Raw genomic sequence first — 19,976 nt, forward strand, 5'->3', positions numbered from 1 at the left:
ACTTTTGGATTCCACATTCATTTATTCAGCAAACATGTATTGAGTACATGCTGTGGATCAGACACTATTATAGGTGCTGTGGGCACATAAAAGTGAAGATATGAGTTGCCTAATAGGTACAGAGTTTCGGATATGCAAGATGAAAAAGTTATGGAGATCTGTTTCACAAGTTTATGAATATACTTAATACCACTGAACTGTACACTTAAACATGGTTACGATGATAAATTTTATGTTATGTGTGTGTTTTTTTTTTAATCACAATTAGAAAAAAAGTAAAGATATGGTGCCTGCCCTCAGGAAGGTTTTTATTTAAACTGGAGAGAATCAACTGTATAGGACCAGTAATAATACATATTGCCATAAATACCAATCAGGGTGATTTTTCAGCTCACAACAACTGCTCTACTTTAGGAACAGGCCCAGCCACAGAGGTGGACCTGAAGTAATGATGTCCAGTATTCTTGCAACTTAACACTGACCTCTGGCCACCTCCTAGGGGTAGACAACTGATCAAAACTGTACCAGTTTTGAAACTTGAATGGAGAGATTGGAGGCTGCGGCTGGTTGAAGCTGTACTTTAATGGCAGTGGCCATAAACTCCAGTTACTGAAGTCCCCAGAGTTTCCCAACTTCCTGCACTTTCCAAGGCCAAGTTAGTTAGCTCCATGTTTGGTTCTCAGAGCGAGCAATAAATCCTTCCAGTACATCCCTCTATTTACTGAAGCTAGTCACAATTATTCTCTGCTGTTTTTCACAAAATAACTTCAATTAAAATTAAACCAGACTTTCTCTTTCTGGGAAATAAACGTTGTCAATTTTCACAAAGCAAGTTTAACAGAGTATGGTGGGAAATAATACGATTGTTTTCATAATTATGCATAAATAAATAAAATTAAGGTGGTCAGTTGAGGACTTGCTGATGATGGGGGAGTCTTCAGTCAGAAAATAATATAGGTGATTCACTGGCTAATTTATACATTAACATGGCAAATTCTTGCTCTATAAGCAAACTCTTCACCCTGAAGGAGCGGCTCGTTGCTTATTCCAGGCACTGGTTATTTTCCTACTGGATATGTTGGGGGGTGAAGAGGAAAGGGTTGTGTGTGTAGCCCCCAAACTGTGCAGGGTTCCTCCCACAGTCTCCTGGTCGTTATTCAGTTGCAAAACTTCGCTGGTCTGAGAAGACTGGAAAGAGGAAGCTAGAGGAGCTGTGGCCCCGAGCTGAGTGTGCCATTTTCCCTCTGACAGGCTTTGCTGAGACGACCAGTGAGGAAAAAGATATGTGTATATTGAAAGAAAGAAGGGAGAAACCCAGGAAGCTCTCTCTTGGGAAATGATCCAACCGGGTCAAAATTCTGCTATAATTTCTAGCAAAGTTTGCCCCCACATGAGGACCCGAGATCACAGCAACGAGGGGGTGACTTCGACAAAGAGGGGACTTGGAGGGGCGCCTTAATGACTGCTGGGCACAGGCCGTGTCCTGTGGGAAGGGTCTCTGTTCACCCAACCTGCGATTTCTGCCCAGTGCCTGGTACAGAGCTTCTCTTAGCAGAGTTCAGTAAACGTTTCCAGAACAGAGGATGCGAGGGCGGAGAGAGGGAGAGGGGCGGACCGCGCAAAAGGCAGGACCAATGGCTCCGGAAGCCGCTGAAAAAATCCGGCCACGAGACCCAGGAGAGGCCTCGCGTGACTCCTTGAAAACCTCGCGGATTTCCGGGCAGGAAGTCAAAGGGCGGGCACTGAGGCGCTCGTCGGCTTCGAAACTGGAAAAGAGTAAGAGGACTTGGCGGATTTAGCGGCCCAGGACCGAGGTTACCCAGGAAGTGGATCTGAGACGGAGGTTTCGGGCTCAGGTAGGAAAGATGAATTGTCTTTAGGTCTGTGGCGCTAAAGCCGTTGCCTAGGAGACGAGGAGGTGGAGCGAGCCTGACTGACAGAGACCATGCTCCTGACAGGCTAAGTCTAGAGGGGCGTAACTTACCTGTGACTGACAGACCCAGGGGCGGGGCTGGCTTCAGTGGGCAAGCTCTACCGGGAAGAAATGGTGGGGCTTGGCTTTAACCCTTGGGGTACCGATCCAGCGGACTAGGCTAGTCCGCAGAGCCGGACCTGAAGCTGGCCCTAACCACTAGGGACTAACCTGTCCCTGAGATGCCAGCCTCATTAGTTCCAGTGACCGGGGAAAAGAGGTTACTTAGCCTCCTTCCTGTGGTCAGGCTAAGCCAGGGCTCTAGACCAAAGCCATTTTCCTCCTTTGACCGTATGTTGCGAGAGAGGGAGAGTTGTGGTTTTTCTTAATAGTGGGCAGGGTGGGGGCTCTGAAGCAGATGAGGCCAGAAGAGTGAAAGGCAGGGGAGGGACGCCAAGGACACAGATGCAGGCTTCCAGAGAAGTTTCCTATAGTCTGAACACAAGGAGGATGAGAGGAGGCCCAAGAATGCGGCAGATTACTTTGCAGTGAGGAGTGATAGATACCCTGTGCTCAAATGCTGAGTTCCAAGGAAAAATCTAAGTACGTGGAGGCATTTTGGAAAATGTACCTAACTAGGATTTGCCTCTATAGAGCCTGTGAAGTTAGCCTAAAGCTAATTTTTTTGCTTTGAGAAGCAGGTATGGAAATAAGAACGAAAGATGGCAGGAAAACATTTCCTAACTGGCCCACTGGTGCCCTGGCCAGTCTTCTCTCCGACATGGTTCAGTGTTATCTGCAAAGCTCAAATAATTCTGTTATAAAATGTTCTTTTTTTTTTTTTTTTCAGAGAGTGCTGCACCTCACCCCCAAGTGGATTTATCTTAGAGATTTTCCAGTAAAATTGCAAGGTCTCTTTTCAAGAGCATTACCAAAGGCCAAAGCTGTTACTGCAGCAGGTTTTAAGAGTTGATCCAGGGCTCCAGTGGGCTTGGTGGGAGGCACTGGTCCAGATCGGCAGGACAGGACGGAAATGAAACTGGTTATCTATTTAATCAAGAATGGAAATCTTTGCTTATACTCCTTCAGCTATAAAACCCTCATGCTTGGACAGTCTTCAGTGGCTTTAGTAGAAAGGTCTGTGTACACTTGAGGCCTGTCAGTTTTGCTGGCCTGGAATGTCAGAGGGACTAGGAACATGACTTCAAGTTTGGCTGGCAGCTGGCAGGTGAGAAAGCAGCACAGCACAGTGGCTTCAGTAATACAGAGCTCGACTTGAATCTTGGCTCTATCTCCTCTTAGTTGTGTAGCTGTGGGTAATTTCTTAATCTTTAAGAAATTTCTTAATCTTAATTCTTTAATCTTTAAGCCTGTGTCTTTGCTAAGAATGGACATAACATGTCTGGCCTCACAGGAATGGTTGTGAAAATCAAGAGAGATAATAGACTTAAAGCAGTTTGCTTCATTAAGTCTGGAACCACACAGTAGGACTCAATGAACAGTAGCTGGTGTCACTCCTACTACCCATACAAGTAAACTTCTACTTCCCAAGAGGAGGGAAGGAGCCCTGGCCAAGGTAGCAGGTTCACTTCAGGCTGCTATAGGACCATTCAGCCCTAAAGATTTCTCCCCACCACCTAGTGTGAGAGCTTTGGGTTGAACAAAGGGAGATGTAAGGTATTTCCCGCAGGGAGTAGGGAATGGATTTTGTTATAGATTCATTCATATTTATTCTTTTGAAGCTTCCAAAGCCAAGGCTTAGGGTGTGAGAGGCAATATAAACTGTTTAGTAGTGGGTGTCACCAGATGTACATAGGCATGAACTTTTGGCCTAATTTTTGCCAGAAAACAAAAGGGGGAGGTCATTTACATAAGCAGGGAAGGAGTGGAGGGCCCTGGGGGTGGGAGAAAGGGATATTGAGCAGCAAATGGTCCCTGCCAGACTTTTTCCCACGTAGTATCAATGGGGGCATAGAGGAGGGTGGAGGGTGTGTTGGTGCCTAACAACTTCCCTCTCATGAAGCTGGGCAGTACTTAGCTCTCGAGCCTTCCTCTATGCAGAGGCTTCCCTGGGCACCAGAGGCCACCACTCCATGTCAAATGTCTGAAGGGAACCAAGAAGCTCAGAACCTGAGTAGGTATGTAGGTGTGTGATCATCTCCCCACCCCGCACCCCTGAAGATGGAAATGAAGCCAGGGCTCCATTTGCTGAGCGAATAGAAGGTGGAGGCATCCATCTACATCCCCTTTACATCCCCTAAACTTGAGTACTGAAGGTGCTGATGCAGGACTGATTTTCTCATCTCAGAGCGCCCTCTGCTGAGAGCTGAGGCTCCCTACAGGAGGGGAGGGAAGAGACAGACCTGGACCTTGTGGGGAGAGAAGGGAAGGCCACACAGGCGGGTGGCTCTTCCTGAGCACTCACAATATAGAATCAAATGAAGATCAAGAAGTAGACAGGTTTCCAGTTTATTGAGCAACAATGGCATCATAGCTTTTACTACTGGTGGCGGTTGGCTGGGGGAGCAGGAAAGTGCTCTTAGAAGACCCCTTTGGTGCCTTCAACTCTACTTCAGCCAGAGGTCATGGGAGTTGAAGTCAAGTTCCAACTCTACTCTCTCTGAGTTTACCAGCACATGCTCCATCCCCAGGACCACCTCCCCTTTGAACCAGCTTTTGATGCCTGGGCCCCTCTTCCTTCGGGGGTGGTGATGGGGGTAGGAACAGGGCCAAGCCTCAAGAAAGAGAAGCTAAGGTGGGGGTTCTGCTGAATGCCTAACAAGGGCCAATGGAACACAAAATTCCCTGTCTTAAGGTTGTATATGTGGGGCCTAGTTGCCTTGAGAGTGTACTAATTACACCCACTCAGATACCTGTGGAATGTAAGCACCGTTCTATAGCTGTGTCCCCTCTAAGAGGCTGTGGTGGGAGCTCTTAAAGGGGAATGTTTCTCTGCCTTAGTGGTTTTTTGGTTGAGGGAGAAGGTCGGGATTATAGGTTTAGATTTGATATTATGATGTCAGAGAGGACCAAGAACTCCTAGGATGGTGCCTGAAGATGCCCACATTGCAGTGGGGGAACTGGGAAGGGAAGATGGCAAGAGCCCAGATACCCCTTAGCTCTGGCAAAGAAGAGGAGAGGAAATGATTTATTCTGGGATGTGGGGGATGTATAAGCCCCCTTCCTCTCTTAGCCTGACATGTCTTCTTTTGCCAGCCCAGTCCCTGAGTCAGCTTTGGGGGCCAGTTAGCAGAAATCTGAAGGATTCAGTTCAGTTTGGTCTGCTAGTGTCCCTCAGTCTGTCCTGAAATCCTGGGGCTCCTTCTATGTCCAGAAGGGGAGAGGTGCTGTCAGAAATGACTTGGCCCGTAGCACTGTTTAGGCAAGGATGTTGTGTAGTCTGGCTGGCTGGAAGGTGGCAGGAGGCCAAGTGGAAAAGCCAGATATCAGGACATCCCAGGACAGAATGTCTGCTCCTAGCTTCCAGAACAACATGTACACACATGTATCACATAGGTATATACACAGACACACTAGCACAGGAGAAAGGGATTACGTGATGCTGCTCTTTGAAATCAGAGAGGAGAGAAAAAGGCTTATGCGAGTACCTTCCCCAGCCTAATGAATTGCTGGTCTCAATAGCTATTCCCCACTAAGCCCCCTGCCCAGTACCAGGCAAAAGAGAGTGGCAGGATGGCAAGGCTCCACAAACACAGCGGCTCAAGGAGGTGAGGGAGGGGCCAGAGTGACCCTCCCTCACAGTCCCTTGTTGTAGTAAACCACTTCAACGCTGGGGTTTTGCTGATGAATCTGGGCTCTCAGTTCTGGCTCCAGCCTGCTCACGTGTATGGAGCTACAAAAGAATAGCACAGGCAGGCTTGTCCCCTGAACCCAACACCCCTCAGGCCAAGGGATCACCATCCCTCCTCCCAAGATGAAGAAACTTCTCTGTTAAAGGCCAGAAGGTCCAGATCACTGTCATTCTCCCACCCCAAGAATAAGCTGAGTGCCTGCCAGGCCTCTTCTGGGAGCACACTGAAGGACCCTAAAATCAGCTGGTTCCAGCGATGAGGAGACCTGTTCAGGGCCAAGTCCAAGGGCAACACTTACCTTCTCTGGGGAAACAGGGCACAGCACAGGGGGGTGGCAAATACCAGGCTGGGGAGAAGAATGTTGGAAAGGTCTGTGAAGCTTTGGTTTAAGGGTGTTCCCTCCCTGCACACCACCCTATTTCTAGAGACTGCCCCTAGGGGTGGAGACTAATTAAAGCCAACACTGACATTAGGTTCTGGCTGAAGAAAGAACCTCCAGAGCATCACAGCCAGAGAGAGAGAGAATCAGGAATTCAGTGTGCATGAAACTCCTGGATGGTACCAAAAGGCACATTTTCATGGTTTCCTTCTATAGACGAAGACTGGAACCGCTTCAACTAGGCCTGACCTTCAAGGACAGGGATTACCTGATAACTAACACACACAGTGTGCCCTAGGGGTGTCCAAGACCCCCAGATGCTCAATGTATAAATTAACGATGTACATAAACATCTTAAAAGCAATAAATACTTGCCTATGTCCACTATGAAAAGGGCACTCCCACATACCCTTGCTAACTCCCTGCACACTTACCAGAAGCCCACCAGTCCCACTTGCAGGGGTGCCCCCAGCCAGGGGCGGCGCTGTGGGGAGACAGAGACAATGGAATGGCAAGTGTCCCTGCCCTCTGCCCTCACTCTATTTCACCCACCACACCTCTATCCCACCAGCCGTGCCTCTGACCCTCTGATTTGTGGCCTTTTTCTTTCTCCTAAGCCTAAAAGAGGGTTGGGGCCTCCAGAGAACCACCTTCCACTCCACCAGGCCTGTTTGCTGACCCTCTCCCTCGTGTCCCATGACCCATCTGGTCTCTCAGATTGGTTCCCATGGCACTCCCTGCCCCTCTTTCTCGTCTCTCATTTCCTCCAGAAGCTGTTTTCTTCAGGAAGCCTCCTCTGACCCTCCACGCATCTCCCCCCATCCCAGTGTCATGAATTTGTCCTTTTCCACGTATATTTCCTGCTCTACATACCTTTCTTCGATTCGCTCCAGCTATAGGGACCACCATTCTGTTCTTCCAATGCATATAGTTGGTGTTCAATAAAAATTTGTGAATAAATGGTCCAATGAATGAGCCAGAGCTTGTGCTGCTGGGCCTTGCTTTCTTGTCCTGTTTGTGCATGTGTGTGTGTCTCACTGTTGTTAATAGGTGACAGCATAAGTATGGTAGCAAGTGTGATTATGATAGTACATCCCTGGTGTGTGTCAGAGGCCTCTGGAGTGACACCAATTTCCTTCAGGATAGAAACCATTTCATTCCTTCCCTTATCTGCTCCTCCTATTCTCTCAGTGTTCCTTTACCCCAGCCCAATTCATTCTTGCTGAATGAATGAAGGGGGAGGGGGCAAAAAGGTGGCAAATCTTAGACTCAAGTCAGGCTGGAAAGGGATTTGGGGACTCACTTCTGCTCCCAGGAACCACTGCTTCCAAGATAGGAGAGGTGAGAGTGACCTACCTTCAGGAAGTCTTTCTTCTCCAAAGTGTCCATGATCACGGGGGGAATGGCTGAGGGAAGAGCAGGGCAGGGAGGGATGGAGTTAATGGTGTGAAAGTTGGGATCCTTAGGGAGAGGACTCCCCCTTTACAGTTCCTCCCAAGTCTCTCTGGAGTCTTATGGCCCCAGAGTCCTCAAAACCCCTGAAGAACTGCACCCATGTTCTCAGAGCCTCCCATGCCCCGGCCAGCCACCCCTGCCTCACCCATGGCAGGAATTGCCATGCAGATTCTCGATATCACCACCTGGAAGATTCCCTGCTTGGCCGCAGTCACCGAGTGGCCAAGCCTCTGCCCTGCCTCGTCAGTCACTGGGATGCCCACCTGTAGCTCCCTGAGAAGGCAAGAGGGTGAGGATTGGATCACAGGCCCCAAATCCTACCTGAAATGCCTTCATGGGCAGCTATTCCCTGGGGTCCCCTCAGACATCCTAGATTCAAAAGCTGGTTCTCCTACCCCAGATCCCAGTGTCAGACTGAGATTGGACCCAGCAGCTCATGCTCAGGGTAGGAGAGGATAGTCCCCGCTCTGGTTAGTCCCCACAGCTGGATGGTATGCCCACCCACATGGACACTGGGCGTGCATAGACCAGGAGTTGGGGCCACTCACCTCTGCCTCATCAGAGGGATGTTGATGCAGTTTGCAGCTGCTACAGCTGCAAAGGGCACAAATCTGCCAACTAGTGGGGGCAGATGCTGGGGGAGGAAAGATGTCATTTAGTGGCCATGAGGGCCACCGGGTGATGAGGAACTTTGGGGAGAGTTATGGGGGCGTATATGTCAGGGTGGAGGAATGACAGGGAAGGAGGTGGATAAAGGATGACTGGGGACCAGTAGAATGGGAGGGGCACTTTACCTTGGTGAGGGATTTGAGTCCCAGGGCTGTGGCCACAGCCCCGGTGGTGGCACTCACGTAAGCTGTTCCTAGCTGCCTGTGGATGGAAAAGCCAGGACACAAGGTGGGAGGTGAACTGTTTAGCATGTGGCTCTTTCCTTCAGGGACATGCCAAATCTTTAACAAGGAGGCGTGGGAGGGCGGCCTCATTGCAGAGAAACGCCTAATGTGCTCTAGTGTAGACTTGTCTGGAAGCCCTAACCCCTCCCCTTGAAGAAGAATGGGTCCCCCAAAGCATACACAAGAGGGTCCCATGCCCCCAGGCCAGGATAGTGGGGAGGGAGGCAGGCTGAGAAGGGGGCAGAGAGCCACTTGCTACATGAGCCACTGGGGAACAGGAGACAACAGGAGAAACAGTGGTGGGCAGGGAGAAGAGTCTCTGGGGATGAGCTCTCACCCCACAGTGATGGGAGCATCGCCACTGCGGTTGGAGTAGTTAACGACGGCATTGAAGGATTGATTCACCCACTGCCAGAACACCACGGTTGGGGTCTTCCTGAGGGAACAAAGACATTTACTTCTGCCCCCTCTACAGTGTCCCTCATCCTTGGACCCTGATAATGAAACCCCAAAGGTTATTCCCAAACCTTCAAGAGGAACCCAAATGATGACCCTAGATCCTGCTCTGGTGACCTCTGCATGACCGTCCCCATTTACATAAACACACTCAATGTCTCTGGGATCTCCAAGGCTGAGTTCTAAGGAATGGAAGGGATTCTAACACAAACTGTCACTTATCCACTATTTTCTGCCCACACTGGCCCAGAGAGGAAGCAGCTAGTCATCAAGCTATGCTCTAGCTTGGACAGAGTACTAGGGAGAGGACACACAGGTCAGGACCTGCCTGTAGAAGGTGAGCATGCAGCCCGTGATGGTCATGTTCATGGGCACCTGGGCTGACATGCGGCCAATCAGGACCACCTTCTCCCCCGTGTCTGGATGGAAGGCAGAGTCGTACACATACTTGGCCCTCCACAGCTGGTCTTCAGTGAGCCCTGGTGTCACCACGCCAGCCCTGCAGAGGTTAGCAGGGAGCAGACAGGCAATTCTAGGGGGCAGATTGACCACCCAAGCCCTGCCCACCTGACTCAGGGGAAGTCTGGGCAGAGGACCAATCATTTTGGTCCCCAATCTCAGAATAAAGGAGCTCCTTGTCTCTGCGAGAGAATCAAATCTTCCCAGAAAGCGGGGAAGTGCTTCTATTTGTAGGGAGCTAAAGCTCCCCAAATTCAAAAGAGTGCATGGATTATCTCAGGAGGCCTGCTTGCATAAAAAAGAAAAGGCTGGTTCTGTGGAATTCCAGGAAGAAGATTAAGTATAGCCAAAGGGAGTGTTGAAGGGAGTGTCGAAGGGAGTGTCAAAGGAAGTGTCAATTGTACCTGGATCTTCAGGATGTTACTTTTATTATGTTATTTTGGGATACACAAAGGAACAGATTGTGTTTAAAAGAAGGATAAGAAATAAACTCGGAGAGACAGTTGTGAGATCTGTTCTCCCTCCTGCACCCTGTCTGTCTTCTCTTTTTTCTCAGTCCCCGCTCCCCCATTCAGGTACCCGGTTTGACTTGGTCGGCTGGCTTCCGACATCTATTTCTATTTCTCTCTAGTCACACAAAGAGGGGTGCCCCTGAATTTCTGCCCAAATACTGAATCATGAGTAATGGTGGTTTCCAATGGGTCAAAAATGGCTAGGGGTATTGCAAGGGTTTTTCCTCCTGGAGACAAGGGGGAAGCCTTCCTACCTCTTTATCAACTTTGAGCCTCTCTGTCTTTGCAGATGGTGGCCCAGCAGTGGGATGGGTCCCTGTACAGGGTTTGTGAGGCATAGAGCAGGCCCCTACCCATAAATATCAGTGCTACCTCCTAAACCCAAACACCCTAAAATCTTTCAGATTAAAGCTCTGTGCCATTGTTTTCTGTGATTCCAATAGGTAGGGCCAGGGAGTGAAGGGTGGGACAGGGTCACTCCCAAGCTTGGGGAGACAAGTGCAAAAGGTATTGTATTAATGGCAGGGAATAAGATCCTGGGTTACAGGGTCAAGATGAGGAAGGGAGTCACCTGTAGTTCTGCACAATGTTCCGTGAAGCTTCCAGCTGTGCCCCAGATAACAGGAGATTTCGGGGGTCAGTAACAGTGAAGAAGTGTCGGGCTCTGCCCAGGAAAGTGCTTTGGTCCCAGCGAGGTTCCTGGATGTTGATATCTAAAGGCAACTCACCCATTTTCTGTAAGGCAGGGACCAGAGTCAGAGGACTCCAAAGAGTGGATCCAAGGGCTCTACCTGGGAGAGCCTTTGGTGGCCCTGCCCTGGTCCCAGGGCCTGTCACCAATCCCTTCTAGAGATCAAGGTGACTCCAGATAGGTAAGTGACAGTGGGGGAGGAGCTATTTTCTAGGCAAAGTCCTGGCCCAGGGATCTGCCACCACTGGAGGAACCTGGGGAGTGGGTGGGGAGGGGAGGAATCAGAACTGGGAAAACAGATCTTGCACTCTGGCTTGGTGCAGATTTTCACAAGTGAGGATTTACATGTGCGTGGTTGATGCATGAGCAGCGACTAATCCCATGTGGCTACTCTTGTGCTCTGTATGCACAAAAATGCATATTATATGCATTCTACATTCATGCTCATGTCACTTTTAGGCACCAGCTGCCCTGAGACCTTGTATGCAAATTCCCAAGGCTGTTTGGAAACATGGCATAAGCCATCCTACATCCTAGCTCCTGATTGGAGGAGAACAGGAGCTCACGGGCCACCCCAGAGTTTATCTATTCCAGATCTCAAACAGGAACTCTGATACCAGCTGTGTGTGTAGGGGGTGTGTGTGTGTGTGTGTGTGTGTGGAGGGGGGATGTGTGTGTGTGTTTTCAATCCACACTGAATGTCCGGAGGCTTTCCTTGTTCCCCAGCTGGGCAAAGCTGGCACAGACATGTTTCCACTTCTAGCCCCAGTCCTTACCCTGAGCCACCTACCTCCAGAAAAGGGGCAGGATTCTGTAAGTGCCCTCTCCACCCAGCACAGAGAGGAAAGCCTGAAACAGCCATCTGGCTGCGCTGGGCAAAATCCTGCAGAATGACTAATCCTTTTCAACTGCACTTCCTCCCTCACAGGCAAACACACCCTCCCCTTTCTGACACACTCACATTCACATACCCACACACAAAGACACCATCATACCCTACACAGACATACACACAGAATGGACACGCCCTGCATACACTGGCCCACAAATACCGTTACTTGCGCGCACGCACACACACACACACACATACCACTCAGCCCATATCCATCAGTTACAGACACTTGAATGTGTGACCACAGAGCATCCTGGCATTCTTCCCCCAACCAACATCTCCTCTTGCTGCATGGACCTTCCCACAGACGAGTATTCTGAATCAGGACAGGACAGAGAAGGCAGGTCTCCCTCTGTGACACCCAGCCCTCGACCCCCAACTCGCCTGACCAAGAACCCCACCCAAGCACTCACGTTCCTGGGCTCCTGGGCTCCTGGGCTCTGCAGCTCTCAGACCCGCCTTCCTCTCCGCACGTCGCCGCCACCGCCCTCCCACCCATCACGTGTAACGTCACTTGTGACGCTAACCAGAAGGAGGGGCGGGGGGCTCCCCCGCCCCCCGCCCCAGCACGTCTGCCTGGCGTGCCCAGGGATTGGCAGAATCTGGAGGCGGTGGGTGTCATTTGGGATGACGCCCTGATCTCGGGCCACGGGGATCCAGCCCCAGCCAGAGAGGGGAGGGGAAGAGCCGCGGGTGTTGCATCTTTTGCTTGTAGTCTCCTGGCTGGCCTCCGCAGACAACCACCCGGCCTCGGCAGCAAGGCGTCTAAGTGTCCAGCACCCAGGGCGCAGGAGGGCGGTGTGAAGGGTCTATCCTGTGATGGTGCCCTCGGAGGGACTCGGGTTACCGCCCGGCTTGTTTACTTGATGGCTGCCTTGACAGTGGCTTCTGCCTTCTTGGCCTCCTGGGCTCCTACCCCACTTCCCACCAGCTCATTCCCCTCGCAGTACCTCGTATTCACGCTCCTCCATAGCCCCTTGCCTCTCGTGCCTGTGCCCCTTCGATGTCCTCAGCTCCCTTTTTATTCCCCCCTGTAACCCTTATCTCCACTGGGTCCCCAGTTTCCTTATGCTCCCAATCTCTACCTCTGCACACAGACCTTAGCCCCAGTCCCTGCCCTCGGATGTGAAGGAGCAGAAGGCTCAAGGTAGCTCTTTCTGCATCAAGCAAGTGGATCAAAAAGATTCTTCCTCTACCTAGTGTCTTGGGATCAGCTGCTGCTCTCTGCGACCTTTCCATAACTGGTTGGCCAGAGAGAGGCTGTCTGACATAGGAAGAGGATGCCTATGAAGAAGGCAGCACTCAGCCACACACACACTCACAACGCACCCAGTCACAGTACAGAGCACGCCTGCCACACACCCAGGTGCCAGCCCACTCCTGAGTACCGCAGGCTCACATCCTGCTCTGACCAGGTGACTTTCCCTCACTGAGGCATCGGGGGTGACCGCTGAGGGGTGGCAATTTCATGAGCTCTGGTAGCTGGCTTGGCCTGGAGAAGACGCTGTTCTGGGTTCCCCTGAGCTGAACCGGTAGTGGGAGGGCGTCAAGCCGAGATCCGCGCCCCCAAGTTCGCAGTTGGGGTGGGGCACCAGCACTAGAATCGGAGCGGTTAGAATCCAGCGGCCCAGCCCAGGTGACAAATGGCTGTTCTGGGCGCCCAAAGGAAGTGGCGGGAGGGAGTGACTGGCGGCCCTCTCAACCAATGGGAGCGCGGGGCTGCGCAGGCCAGCCGGGATCCTGCCACCTCGATGAGGCGTGGGCGGGGTTTCCTCACTGCTGCAGTCGCTCGCGCCCACCGGCGGGCGAGGCCGGAGGTGGCCGCATACAAGAGCAGGTGAGGGGGCTGGGAGCCCAGCTCGAGAGACGGGAGGCCAGGAGGTCCAAGTGGGGACTAGGGTGCTGTGTTCTGGAGACTAGGATTTGGCCCCAGGTTTGCGCGGGATGTTGTGGTGCTCTTGCCAGCAGGTCCTCCCACCAAGCCTGGGAGAGGTTCACGCAACCTCTCTAGACGGGTGTCGGGGAGAGACGGAGGGGACAGCAGCCTAGGGGCTGGGGATCTCTGGGAGCTGGGGAAATCTCTGGGGTGTTTGGCTGCAGCTGTCCCAGGTCCTGAAGCCCTGCCCTCCAGGCCTGAGCACCAGGGGCTGGCCCCCTACCCACCCACACAGGAGAGGTGTGCAGTAAACTCTCCTGGTCTCAATTTCTTTCACACTACTTGAAAACCCAGGGTGCGCAATAATCCTATCTTTACTGTCTCAACCTTTACTGAGGACTGGGAACTGAACAGATGACTCAGCTGAGAGCAGGAAAAAGGGATGCAAGAGAGGTTCCTACTCGCCTTGTAGGAATGGCTCTCGAAGCACACGCTCTCACGGCACTCGGTTTCCTCACCCATAAAATGGGGAGCTTGCAGAGATTCCTACTCGCCTTGTAGAAATGGCTCTAGAAGTCCACGATGGTGCCTGGACTGGGCAGTTCTCTGGCCAGGGGTGGGAGAGGTTAGGAGTCTAAGGCATGGGAGGGCAGGATGCTCAAACCACAGAGAGGGGTGGAAATTCTAAGGGCAGCATTCAAACCCCTCTCTCAACTCTCAACCCCTCCCCCACTCTTCCTGCGCAGGCCTGGAGCTCACTCTCTGGAGAGGCAGCAGAGGTGGGGGATCCTGGTCACTGTGACCGCAGTCCTGTTCAGAAGGCTCATGGAGCCCCAAGCTCGCGGAGCCCTCCTCCTGAGGACTAGCAGGTTGCTTCTAAACCTGTAGTCTAGCCGCCATGGCACACGGTTTCTCAGTGGGCTTCGACCCACTGGGCCTCAGAGACCTAAGCTCGGGCTCTCTGAGCTCCCTCTCCTCCCGAGGCCATCTGGGCAGCGATTCTGGCTCCGCAATGCGATACCTGCTGAGAAAGCAACAGCGGCTGCTGAATGGGCCCCCCCGCGGAATCCGAGCCTCGTCGCCCATGGGCCGAGTCATCCTCATCAACTCCCCCATCGAAGGTGCAGGCAAGGCCCAGCCGCCAGCTGGGAGTGCGGGGTGGGGGAAGGGGACATATGGCACTAGGCAGAAGAAGGTAGAGGCAATATGGGCAGGGGAACTCTAGAGATGGGCGTCTTAGGGAGGGGGTGGGCAGGGCTCTCTGGGAACCCATACACTCTTATCTATCTTTTTCTCTCCTTTAGGCCAATCTTTTAGGGTTCCAGGATTGTAGAGAGGTCAGAGGTGGGATAGGGGCATGGTGGCAAGGAAAATTGTGTGCGTGTGTGTGTGTGTGGTATGCTAGCCCCCAAGTGAGCTAGGCAGGGGAATAAATTGGCTTTTTCATCCCACGGACTCTACCTTTCTCCAAACTCATTTGTGTAGGCCTTTGGGGGGTGGGCAGGATAGAGGACATCCTCCATCAACCAGCCTATTGAGTGACCAGCTCTGTGCTGAGCTGTAAGAGTCAGTGACCAGGTGGGCAGACAGAATGAAAGGCTTCACCTGAAGGAGATAGGTAATAAAGGTAGAGCAAATATTTAGAAGAGGGGGGAAAAGAGGAGGATGGAGGGTCTGGGAGGGAGCCCCACGGCTCCTGAAGGAGGGGGAGACCGAAGCTTATTTTGATGCTTAATGCTGTTTCATTGCACACAGATTCTGTACCAGCCCTGGTTAGGTTATGCAGGGGTCCTAGAGAGAAATAAAGCTCAATCTTTACCTTCAGAAATTTACGGTGTAGCAGGGCTTAGAGATAGCATTAAGAGCAGCTGGCGGAGGTATCACAGACAAAGGATGGAAGTGGAAAGCATGGAACACGATGGGGCAGGCACTTAGGAGACAGCCTGGCTGCATTGACAGATGTGAGGCGACAAAGAGTAAGTGAGTAAAGCAGGACCTTGAATGGTGGTGGGAAAGTGGGGGCCCCCTGGGCCTGAGCTTTCTGTGGGCAGGATCAGATAAACATCTCTAGCTCCGCTCCTGTCTCTCGGCCAGCAGAGCTCCCTTGGCCAAATCCCAGACTGGGCTTTTTCACACCCTGTTTCTTCCCTTTAACTCAGTTGGGCATCTCTACTCCTCTGCCCAGCCCTCTAGGGTAGAGATGGAGCATGTTGCTCAGGGAGCGGGCTTTTCTCCACCAGGGGTCCAGCACACTCACCCCTCATCCTCCACACACTCGGCCTCCCTCTCAGGTAAGCAGCAGAGCACTGCTGAGAGTGACCACTGTCAGGTGGTCATGGAACAGAAGTCCTCAGAGGAGCAGTGAGACATGGAGGGGGAAGGGGGGAACTGCAGCACTGCCCTCGTGAGTGATATTGCGCTATACCTCCCTCACACACTGCGCACACCCCCTCACATACCAGACTTAGCATGCCCGAGGGGCCCTGTTCTGACAAGCTGGCCCCCAGCCTGTCTGGCCTGGAAGCCTCTGAGATCAGAATCCTCCCCCTGCCTGAGCACAAGTATCTCCCAACTCTCCACAGCCTGGCCCCCCTCACCTGTGTTATTACTTAGACCACTCAGGGGCCACGAGTAACTGATAAGGGAGACACATCACCCCCATGAGGTCCCACCAGCCTCTCAAACCCTGCTGATCCCAGAGAAAATGCATCATCTTTAATCCAAACCAGCCCTTTCTCCTTATTCTCCTAGCACATTCAGTTATTCATTCATTCATCCTTTTATTCTTTCCTTTATTCAAGAAATACTTAGCAAATACCAAGGAATGAGCAGCATACTTGGGGAAAAAATGGTGGAAAAGAATTACAAAGTCTCTACCATGGTCGAGTTTACAACCTAGTGAAAGCAGACAGAAAATAAATAATATACAAATAAGCAAATAATGAGAAAGGATAGTAAGATTCTTGAAGGTACTAAATCAGATATTATGCAGGAGTAGTGTTTCTTAAACTTTAGAATACATCAGAATTGCCTGGGATGGGGGCAGGGTCTTGTTAAAAGACAGATTGCTGGGTCCTACACCTAGAGCTTCTGATTCAGTGAGTCTGAAGTAAAGCTTGAGAATTTGCATTTTTAATAAGATCCCAGGTGCTGCTGCTGCTGCTGGTCTGGGAAGCATGCTTTAAGAACCACTTTTAATAGAGACTACCTGGGAAGAGAGAAAGAACTTTCTTAGGTAGGGTAGTCCATCAAGGCTTCTCTGATTAAGTGGTATCTGAGCCAGGAAAGCCTGAGGAATAGGAGCTGGCTTTATGAAGGGCTGGGCAAGAGTATCACAGGAAGAGGAAACACTGAAAGCATTGGCCTGTAAGAGGAACAGGAAGGAGGTCAGGGAGGCCAGGGAGGGTGCCCAGAGATGAGAGAAGAGAGGTGGGCAGAAAAAAGCCTGTGGAGGACCTTACTGGGCATGGGAGGAGTGTGGCATTCCTTCTAGGAGCAAGGGCAGGCATTAAAGGTTTTAATCAGGGGAAAGGCATGGTCTATTACAAAAGCTAACTCTGACCACTGCATAGAGAATATATTAAAGAAGGCAAGAGCAAAAGTGGGGAGAGAGTGAGGAGGCTGCGTAGTGCCTGGAGGGAGAGGTCGGTCGCCTGGGCTAGGGCTAGGGCAGTGCAGGTAGAAATGTTCCAGCTTTAGATGCCCCAAGCTCTTAGGCTCAAACTCCCAGATATGGCATCCCTTTGGCTCCAGGGATGGACTGAGGAGAAAGAGGGTTGGGGGATGAGAGAGCAAAAAGCTCCTTGGCTGGGCTGAAAAGGTCCAAAAACCTGTGCAGATAGAATCGGCTAGGACGCCCCAGGATCTCCATGTCTCTGTTCCGTACCATCGCTGCTCACAGCCTGCCTTTGGGGATTTCTGTCTGAGCTTCCCCGGTCATGCACTGTAACCCGATTTCTCTTAGTCAGATAGAAGTGTGTGTGTGTGTGTGTGTGTGTGTGTGTGTGTGTGTGTGTGTGTGTGTGTGAGATTTCTTCTGGAGTAAGCCTTGCCCAAGAAGAAATCTCACCTTCTCACCTGGGAACCAACTTACCCCTCCAGTCTTCTCACCTTTCTCCAACCAAAAGACCTTGTCAAGGATCCACCTGAGCTTTTGCTCACTCCATTCCTTCATCAGTGTCCTCCCTTTCCCCTCCACCCATCCAATCCTACCCATCTTAATCCTCCAAGAAACCTTTCCTGACAGCTCCAGCCCCTATGGGCCTCCCTCCTCTTTATTTTCCCCAGCGATGATGGAGAGGACCACTCTGGGCTCTGGGCACATACTGCAACATGGTGTTGATTTGAGTTTCTCTCTTCATATAGTCAGGTAGCCCTTACCTCCAGAATCACAGAGTCTAAGAGATAGAAGGCGCCTCAGGGATCCTTCCACAACATCCTTAACAAGGATTTACCCAGTGTCAGCTTGTGTGCCTCCAAAGATGAGGAACTCACTCTCCCTCCTGGAAAGCTCATTCCATTGTCTGACAGCTGAAGTTTTTAGAAAGTTTTCCCTTGCTAAGTTGGCCTCCAAATAACTCTACTATGTGGGCTTGGTTCTGCCCTCAGGGTTGCACAGTCAAAAATATCTAATACCTTTCACAGAATAGCTCTTCAACTATTTGAAGATAAAGCTAACATACTCATTTCCCCTGCAAGCCGAAGAGCCCAAACTCCCTCAACCACACTCCATAGAATGGGGTCTTGAACCTCTTTTCTATCCATCTGTCCCTCAGAGTACCAGGATTTTTAGGTATTTGGCCTATCCCGGGCATGGGAAGCTTAGTAAACATTAGACACACACACGCACACGCGCACACACACACATTTATATTATGAGGATGGCGCACAGTGTCCTCTGGCATGGAGTCCTGTCCCGACTGCTCTCACACCCTTCCTGGCCCATAGTCTCAAAATCATCCAGAGGGAACTCAAAGAACTAGCTGGCCCCCTTGCTTAGGTCCCTGGGTGCCTGCGTCCAGCAACCCAGCCTTTTTAGACCCCAAGTTGAGAAACTCAGTGGTCCACTGTGCCCAGAATGGGCATGGGAGTCATGCTTGTGTCTCCATTTCTTCAGCCAACAGTGATGAGAGTGACATCATCCACGCAGTCCGGGTGGAGAAGAGCCCAGCGGGGAGGCTGGGTTTCAGTGTGCGGGGCGGCTCTGAGCACGGCCTGGGCATCTTCGTCAGCAAGGTGGAGGAGGGGAGCAGTGCAGGTGAGCAGGGTCCCCAGGGACAAGGTCCTGGGGGATGTATGTGACCCCGTCTCAGTGGAGTACAAAGATGCTGTTTTCAGGATGGGAGAAAGGGCCTTCAGCTTTGGAGGGCCTGATCTGATGGGGAGATGGCGCCCACTCCCAGGGCAGAGTGGGCTACTGGACAGATCTCTAGTCTAAAAGCGGACATTCAGACCCTACCTGGGGATCCCCAATCTCAGGGAATAAGTTTTACCACAAGGAGCCTGGTCTGATGGGGGCTCAGCCTCAGGCTGGGGAACTTCTCCCAAGGGACCGATGCCAGCCACCACTCTCCCCTGATGTAGAGCGGGCTGGCCTGTGTGTGGGGGACAAGATCACGGAGGTGAACGGGCTGAGCCTGGAGAGCACCACAATGGGCAGTGCCGTGAAGGTCCTGACAGGCAGCAGCCGCCTGCACATGATGGTCAGGCGCATGGGCCGTGTGCCAGGCATCAAATTCTCCAAGGAGAAGACCACATGGTGAGAAGACCTGCCCCGCCTGCCGCATAGCACTCCCACCTAAAGCCGTAGCAGGAGAAGCTGAGGGCATATGGCTCTGTATGGGCCTGGCTAGTATGACTTCTGTTCCTCCCAACTCCTGGGGCGGGAAATAAAGGATCCTAAGTCCTGACCTTGAAATGAGAAAAGGCCACATCTGTCTCCCAGCCCTCCTCTCCACGGCTCTGCTGTCCCAGGCCCCAGTAGCCCTGCCCTCTACACTCCTCCTCCTGCTGCTGCTGCTGCTGCTGCTCTGAGTCTGGGATAGTAACAGCACCTCTCCCTTTAAAGCCTGTGAGGATTCGAGATGGGCCTGGCAAATTGCAGCTGCTCAATAAAAAGAGGAGATTAGGATGGTTTCCCAGATTTGATTAATTTATGTCCCACTGAAGATTTCAGGCCTGGGAAGTCCCCCAAAGTCCCCCACTGTTCCCATGCAGTTGTGGGGGCTGCTGGGAGGAGGGGAGTGGATAGTAGCAGATGGCGGTCCAGGCTGAGGGCCCCTTGTCCCTGCCCCAGGGTGGACGTGGTTAATCGGCGGCTGGTGGTGGAGAAGGGCAATTCGACGCCGTCCGACAGCAGTTCAGAGGACAGCGTTCGGCGCATCGTTCACCTCTACACGACCTCTGACGACTTCTGCCTGGGCTTCAACATCCGTGGGGGCAAGGAGTTTGGCCTGGGCATCTATGTGTCCAAGTGAGGGCTGGGCAGGGAATGAAATGGGTAGGGAATGGAGCTTGGAAGGGCCTGGGCTGGGACCTGGAGTTGGGTCAGCAAGTGAGGCCTGGCCAACTACATGTCCAAATGAGGGCCTAGGTCAGGGGTGGGATCTACAGAGGGGGGTGGGGGTCGCCTGGAAGGAG

At 52.0% G+C, this 19,976-nt stretch overlaps 2 protein-coding genes and 1 long non-coding RNA gene across 9 annotated transcripts in view; 2 read left to right on the plus strand and 1 right to left on the minus strand.

Moving 5' to 3' along the window:
- The first annotated feature begins 255 nt into the window (after positions 1-255).
- Positions 256-3,028, plus strand: LOC112474086. The gene is made up of 2 exons (XR_003044264.1): positions 256-1,856; positions 2,763-3,028. It is a non-coding gene; the product is annotated as an uncharacterized LOC112474086 (long non-coding RNA).
- Positions 3,029-4,357: 1,329 nt separating this feature from the next.
- Positions 4,358-11,977, minus strand: SFXN3 (sideroflexin 3). 3 transcript variants are annotated; one of them, XM_015599916.2, is made up of 11 exons: positions 11,875-11,977; positions 10,450-10,613; positions 9,356-9,406; positions 8,789-8,887; positions 8,353-8,428; positions 8,107-8,192; positions 7,704-7,831; positions 7,460-7,509; positions 6,538-6,587; positions 6,023-6,070; positions 4,358-5,765 (listed from the first exon to the last, which is right to left on the minus strand). In XM_015599916.2, the coding sequence occupies exons 2-11, from the start codon at positions 10,608-10,610 to the stop codon at positions 5,669-5,671; spliced, it is 846 nt and encodes a 281-aa protein (XP_015455402.1). In that variant the 5' UTR covers positions 10,611-10,613; positions 11,875-11,977; the 3' UTR covers positions 4,358-5,668. The 3 variants fall into 3 exon arrangements, with proteins under 3 accessions (XP_015455402.1, XP_006925926.1, XP_006925927.1); XM_006925864.3 differs by having other exon boundaries at positions 9,236-9,406; XM_006925865.3 differs by lacking the exon at positions 9,356-9,406.
- A 1,180-nt stretch (positions 11,978-13,157) lies between these two features.
- PDZD7 (PDZ domain containing 7) overlaps positions 13,158-19,976 on the plus strand; it is an 18,965-nt gene continuing 12,146 nt past the window's right edge. For all 5 annotated transcript variants that reach the window (XR_003044263.1, XM_006925866.3, XM_025042237.1 and 2 more), the window contains exons 1-5: positions 13,158-13,298; positions 14,084-14,458; positions 18,454-18,594; positions 18,921-19,095; positions 19,633-19,809. Coding sequence is in view for 4 of the 5 variants with exons in the window: in XM_006925866.3 (XP_006925928.2) it covers positions 14,236-14,458; positions 18,454-18,594; positions 18,921-19,095; positions 19,633-19,809 (716 nt within the window). In the remaining variant the exon portion in view is untranslated. The remainder of the gene's footprint in view (positions 13,299-14,083; positions 14,459-18,453; positions 18,595-18,920; positions 19,096-19,632; positions 19,810-19,976) is intronic.

Source organism: Pteropus alecto, unplaced genomic scaffold (assembly GCF_000325575.1).
Source record: "Pteropus alecto unplaced genomic scaffold, ASM32557v1 scaffold88, whole genome shotgun sequence".
Taxonomy (NCBI): domain Eukaryota; kingdom Metazoa; phylum Chordata; class Mammalia; order Chiroptera; family Pteropodidae; genus Pteropus; species Pteropus alecto.